The sequence below is a fragment of the Austrofundulus limnaeus genome, unplaced genomic scaffold (genome assembly GCF_001266775.1).
Source record: "Austrofundulus limnaeus strain Quisiro unplaced genomic scaffold, Austrofundulus_limnaeus-1.0 Scaffold553, whole genome shotgun sequence".
Taxonomy (NCBI): Eukaryota; Metazoa; Chordata; class Actinopteri; order Cyprinodontiformes; family Rivulidae; genus Austrofundulus; species Austrofundulus limnaeus.
This window is the reverse complement of record NW_013952955.1, coordinates 259,125-265,543: the sequence shown is the minus strand read 5'-3', so window position 1 is coordinate 265,543 and position 6,419 is coordinate 259,125. Positions and strand designations below refer to the sequence as shown.

The 6,419-nt window shown below is 41.0% G+C and overlaps 1 protein-coding gene across 1 annotated transcript in view; it reads right to left on the bottom strand.

Annotated features, from left to right (window-relative positions):
• Nucleotides 1-6,419, bottom strand: part of eif4g1b (eukaryotic translation initiation factor 4 gamma, 1b) — a gene marked incomplete at its 5' end in the record, with an annotated part of 130,333 nt that overhangs the window by 59,228 nt on the left and 64,686 nt on the right. Inside the window, 1 exon segment of the mRNA XM_014026429.1 lies at nt 2,114-2,306. Coding sequence (XP_013881883.1) covers nt 2,114-2,306 — 193 coding nt within the window.

Here is a 6,419-nt window from a genome sequence, read left to right as displayed (position 1 = left end):
GTGTGTGTGTGTGTGTGTGTGTGTGTGTGTGTGTGTGTGTGTGTGTGTGTGTGTGTTTATATATACAGTATATCTTTGATTTAACCAGGTAGATCTCCCTTAAATTTAGATTTTTATGGGAGACTTTAAAGTGTCCCTTAAAAAAGGAGATTTTAAGGTCTAAATTTTTTACCTATACATATTTATTCCACTCAATGTGTGATTTATTTATTTTCTATTATAAGTTCTATATCCTGATATATATCGTTACCGCCACTCATCATAATGTATATCGTGATATGATTTTTTTTGCCATATTGCACATTCCTAACATTTGTCTGTAATGGCTTTTAGCTTTTTCTTCTTCAACTTGTCCTCCCAAATAAGGTTAAAATCCCTCATAAGGATTGTTTCTTTGCCATTACATTCTTTCATAAGATCATTTAGTTGTTCATAGAAATTGTCATTGGCATTTGGAGGTCTGTAACAGCCTATGATGTAAAAAGACATTTGCTGGGACAAAACAACTTTAACAGCCACATACTCCAGAGAACTTGCAGTTTTGAAGTACAAACGTTCACATTTGATGCCATTTTTTTTTTTTACATATATCAGAACTCCATCTCCTCTTCCAGTTGCTCAGTCTTGTCTGAAACATTGGTAACCATCTACTGAAGAGATATTAACTGGAGTAACACTTTGTAACCATGTCTCAGATAGAAACAAAAAATCCAAATTAGAATTCCCAAGCAAACGATTCAACTGTTAAGTCTTTGAGTCAACACTTCTGATATTTAAGTGTCCACCAAAAAAATCCTCTGGGCTTCAGTTTAGGGTTCCAAACAACTTTTGCATGAGTAACAGTTTGAAATGTTTTAAATGACCTCTGTTTTTTATTGCAAGATTATTGCCCCTTTCAACACCAAAAACAGAGAGCTGAGGCTCTCTTCTTTTCACTGATCTGATGCTTGGCTTACTGGAGCACTGATGAGTCCAGTGGCAAAACTATTTTCTCCAATTTGGGGTAAACTAGAAACAGATATTTCACTCTCTTCCTTCCTAGGCAATGTCAAGTTGTTTAGATCAGAACAAACGTCAACTGCATTTATGCCTAACCCAGACATTTTCCCTAAAATTAACCATTACTGGTCTACAGTTAACTCTAATCTGAACCAAAACTTAACTCACACCATACCTCTAAACCTAACTCGTAAAGCACAGCAGAGCTGCAAACAAAGTGAGGACCAGGAAAATGTCCTCACTGTCCAAAAATTGCTTAAAAAGCTAACATGGTTCTCACTCTGTAGCCAAAACAAGCACGCACGCACGCACGCACGCACGCACGCACGCACGCACGCACGCACGCACGCACACACACACCTCCTATCTTGACTCAAGGACAGACTGAGTTGCCGTGTATCACTAGCTATGTTTACATGCACAAAATCTTTTGATCGGATTGAAATGTATTCAGATTGAATAATCCAAATGTACTGTTTACGTGGACACAATCCGATCATGACAAGTGTTTACAAGCACCGGACATTTATTCAGAATAAAAGTCCGGACATGCTCAGTGTTGTAAACTTTCAGCTTTACTTCCGTGTTACAAAGATAAACAAAACTCTTCTGTGCGCTCAGGATGGACCCGTGTCAGCTTTTAATAATGGTAGAGACGTCGTTACTCCCCGGTTGAGCTGCAGATGAAGCAATATGCGTTTTTTTTTTTATTTTTTGCGAAGCAACGTCTGCTGTTTGTCTCCTTTTTCATCTGTTAAGAGAGCGAGGAGGAAAAGTTCTGCGCGGCGCAGCTGGAGCGCTGCTGCCCCGCCTCCTCTAAAGAGCAGAAGCCAGTGGATAAAAGTCAGAAGACCTGCGCACTCAGGTCAGTTTTCCACAATCAGAATAGGATGATCTGATTAATTGTTTACATGCACGTCATTCCGATTATCAATCAGCATAACCCACTCGTCTCATTCGGATTAAAAATTCATTCGGATCGAGCTCAGTCGGATCAGAATAATCCAAACGGGCTGTTTACATGATGCATTTTTATTCTGAACGACGTTTTAATCTGATTACTTATGTCCATGTAAATGTAGTTAGTGACAGAAATGAAGGTTCAGACACTCACCTTCTTTATACTGATACTTTTTGTCTGTGGCATTTGAATTCTCAGAATCGGGCTGAATGTTCTCGGCGTCCAGCTTGTCCTCCTTATCCTCCCAGGTTAGGTCTGCCTCCTCTGGAGCAGGAGGGGAAGCAGCAGCGGGCTTTGGCTCTGGTGCTGGGGCCGGCTCAGGTTTGGGACGCACAACTACCTGCTCCTTAATCAGAAAGGTCAGTTTAGGATCTTGAAACAGCATAAATAAACTAACCAACCTGAAAACAGATGACCAGTCACCTGAAGTAATTTCTTTCATCTTGTGGGTACGAATTACTGTGTCTTCATAAATACTACACTTAGTGAAGTGAGAAAGTGAAGCTTGTCTTTGTTTTCTTCTGTTTAAATGTAATTTCATGAGTTTACGTTCACACAAACGCATGTAGTTTTATAAACTGTGTAGAAAATGGAAAATTAATTTGCCTGCAGTTTTAGCATAAAAAAAGAAAATTATGCTGCATCAAAAATGCCTTGAACGCTTCAAGCTGGACACTCGTCACGCGGATCAGGAAGAGCCTCTTGGTTGTTTCCCTCTGCCGGTCTCTGTGCAGCTGCAGATGAAATTAAGTGGCTTTGCTTTATTTACTGAGAGCAAGAGCACGTCACGCTCAATTCATTTTAATTCAGCAGATAACTCAGAGGAGTTCTGGGTTTAGCGAGTTTCACCACTCCGCTGACGAGGCTCGCTTTCAGTGATGCTTTTGTCCTGAGCTCAGTTTGACGAGTCACTGACCCCCATCTCCTGCCAGGACACCGACTGCAGGCACTGAATTTCAGCTGAATAGATTCTGTGCATCTCAGGTTAGTGGGCATCATGCAGGAGACAGTACCATTGGAAAATGTGTCACTACAAACAGAGCACTACCAACTTTTTAGGACGAGTTGCTTCCATAAAATTCAAAATGACGTGAATCTTTACAAACAAAAAATAAATAAATTAATTTAAAAATGGTATAAATTCTTAGTTTCAATATTTGATATATTTACTATTTATTTGTGCTGTGAGTAAAATGTATTTGTGAAATGTGCAAATCCATAACAGACTCATTGCCACATTTTAAATCCAAACTCAAAACTCATCTGCTTAAAGTAGCCAACGCATTTGTGACTGCAACTGCAGTCTTATTTAAATTTTATTTTGTACTTATTTTTACTGTGCATTTTAATATTGTGTCTGTTTTATGTTAAACTATGCAAAGTAAACTTGAGTGTCAAGAAAAGCGCACACAAAAAAATTATTATTCATTCCATTCCGTTTTTATTTGCATTTTACATAACGTCAACGTTTACCGAGCTAGTTTAAAAACAGAATTTAAATAAATATGTTCTATGTATTATAAACCCGAGAACACCAGATGTAAACTGACTGCATAAGTAAGCAAATGTGTATATGTGTAGGGAATCCCAGGACACTGATTGGTCGGAGCTGAAGATCCTAACATCCTAATGATGCAACTACCCTGGGTAAAATCGTATCATGTACAATTAATCATCAGAAAACCTTTAATTGATTATTTTTTGGCATTTGATGATTAATATGATTAATGCCACCAAGCAGACTGGAGATTTCCCTGGTCAGTCCGCTCAATGCCCCTCTCCACATCAAATATAACAAACATTTTAAAAAAGGCTCTGTGATTTATTTATAACTCTAGTTTTACTTAGACTATCAGCACAATTTAAAATTTGATGTATAGCCTGAAGTCTGTTCTTTTGACACAATTTGCAACAGATTTTTACAGAGAGCAAATCTTACCCACGAAAGTGATTTTAATTGGTCATGTGACTAGGACATGAGGGCGTCCAGGGACTACAGGGGATTAAACGTCACGTTTATCTGTATCAGCTAAGTAAAGGAGGGGCAAGATGGCGGAGGAGTAAGACGTGTGTCGCGTGGGCTCCCGCTCCTACTTGTTCTGTTTGTGGTTCTCTACTAAATGTCCTTGCTGTTTTGAGCATTTGGTCTGTCCGGATTCGACCCCTGAGTGATTCTTGCCTGGAAGAGTAGAAGAATGGCGACAAACTCRAGGAAAGGCAAACATTCYAGCTCGACGGCTGTTAGGCACGACGCCGCCTCGGAGCAGGCTGCAGCTAAAGCCGGATTTTCGGCACCTCCTTCTCCCTCCCGCAGCGAGGTGGACGCACTCTCCTTGAAGTCTGACATTCTTGCCGCTATAAAAACCGATCTCTCAGCTGTGATCAAATCCGAAATAAAGGCAGCTTTGGCTGAAGAGTTCATTCTTATAAAAGGAGAGCTTCAAGCAGTGAGAGCGGAGGTGGCTAACGGCACAATGCTACAACGCGCTGACCTAGACCACCTTAAGCAAGAGTGTAAAAGAGGTGGAGGACGGCTTGTCAACCTGGTACGATGAGGTTGTTGCTCTGCGCACCACCGTCTTGGAACTGAAGGAAGAAGTCGATGGGCTCAAAAAGAAGTGTGACGATATGGAAGGGCGCATGAGAAGGTGCAATGTGCGGATTATATGAGTTCCCGAGATGCCAGAATCCAGCTCCACTTCAGCAGTGGCTAAACTGCTAGCAGAGGTTCTACAGATGGATAAAGAGCCACTGGTTGACCGAGCCCATCGCTCTCCAGGTGGGAACAGGTCAGGCAATAAGCCACGGGTCATTGTTGCTAAGCTGCACTATTATCAAGAATGTGTAGAAATACTGTGTAGGGCGTGGAGCCGCGGCCATCTTCGTTTTAAGGAGGCACCGATTATCATCACAACTGACTACACTGCAGCTGTGGCCAGGGCTCGGATGACGTTTACGGAGGTGAGGAGGCTTCTTCGCAACCGACGAGATGTTCGCTACGGCTTGCTTTTTCCTGCACGGCTCCGCATCTCTCATGGGGAGGAAAACAAGGAGTTCCTGGATGCCAATAAAGCAATGGACTACGTTAAAAAGAGGATCATCTCAGCGACGGACAACGAGGACCGGCGTTGACCGCGGGTCCAACCCTCATCGACCCATTGTGACTGTCAGGTTGTAATGAACCTTCTAACTTTATGTCCCTCGTTATATCTTGATTTAATTTTAGACTTTATTCTCAGGGACAATATTCCTCTTTTTGTTCTATGAACGAGAGTTTCACAGGGGGTCTGTCCAGATCTTGGTTAGTGATTTATTTATCAGTACAGCAAGGAGCATAAACAGTAATATTACTTTAAGGCAAGGGAACCCCTTTTTTTGTTACTGTTATTTAGTTGTGGCTGGAGTCCAGACAGGGAGTTAAGTCCCCCAGTATAAGCACAAATGTGTGGTTTTTTTGTTTGTTGGGTTCTCCGTGTTTTTTAGGAGAAAGGGGTGGGACTATACCGGATCTATTTGTTTTAAGAATGTCTTTCAGGTTATTTTTTTCTGATGGTTTGTGTCTATTGTACTACAGTCCAATTGACCATACATGAGCAGTTCTAATATTAACAGGTTCATCAACAGTCACCCAGTTAACTGTGTGAGTTGGAATGTGAAATCCCTCAATGGTCCAGTGAAATTTAGTAATGTTATGACACATTTAAGACAAGTTGATGCTAATATTACTTTTTTGCAGGAGACCTATTTGCGTAAGGCAGACAGTGCAAATCTAAGCAGGCGCTGGTCTGGTCAGTTGTTTCAGTCTAATTTCCAATCTAAATCGAGAGGGGTAGCCATCTTAGTGAGTAAACAGGTGCAATTTACGGCATCCAGTGTTAAAACTGACGCTGCTGGACGTTATGTTATTGTGGTGGGAAAACTATAGGCACTTCCTGTCATTTTAGTCTCRGTATATGCTCCAAATTGGGATGATCAAACATTTTTTAATACGCTTTTTTCAAATTTACCTAATATTTCAACACATAATCTCATAATTGGGGGAGATGTGAACTGTGTGCTATCATCCCTCGATCATAGTACAGTGGGGAGGGTCTCTCTTTCTAAATCGGCCCAGTCAATTAATTCATTTCTTAACACTTATGGAGTGGTTGACGTGTGGCGTTTTCGTAATCCGACCCTGAGACGGTATTCGTTCTTTTCCSCTGTTCATAAGAGCTATTCACGGATTGACTACTTTCTCCTCGATAAACGGATCTTACCCTTAGTGAGTGAGTGTGATTATGGAGCGATAGTCATTTCTGATCACAGTCCGCTCATAATGAAACTGAACATTCCCGTTACGCAATCGGTCTATCGTCCTTAGCGACTTAATCAGATACTTTTATCTGACGAAGACTTAGTTGATATGCTTGCTTCTGAAATTAAGTTTTTTATTGATGTTAATCGGACTCCTGGGATG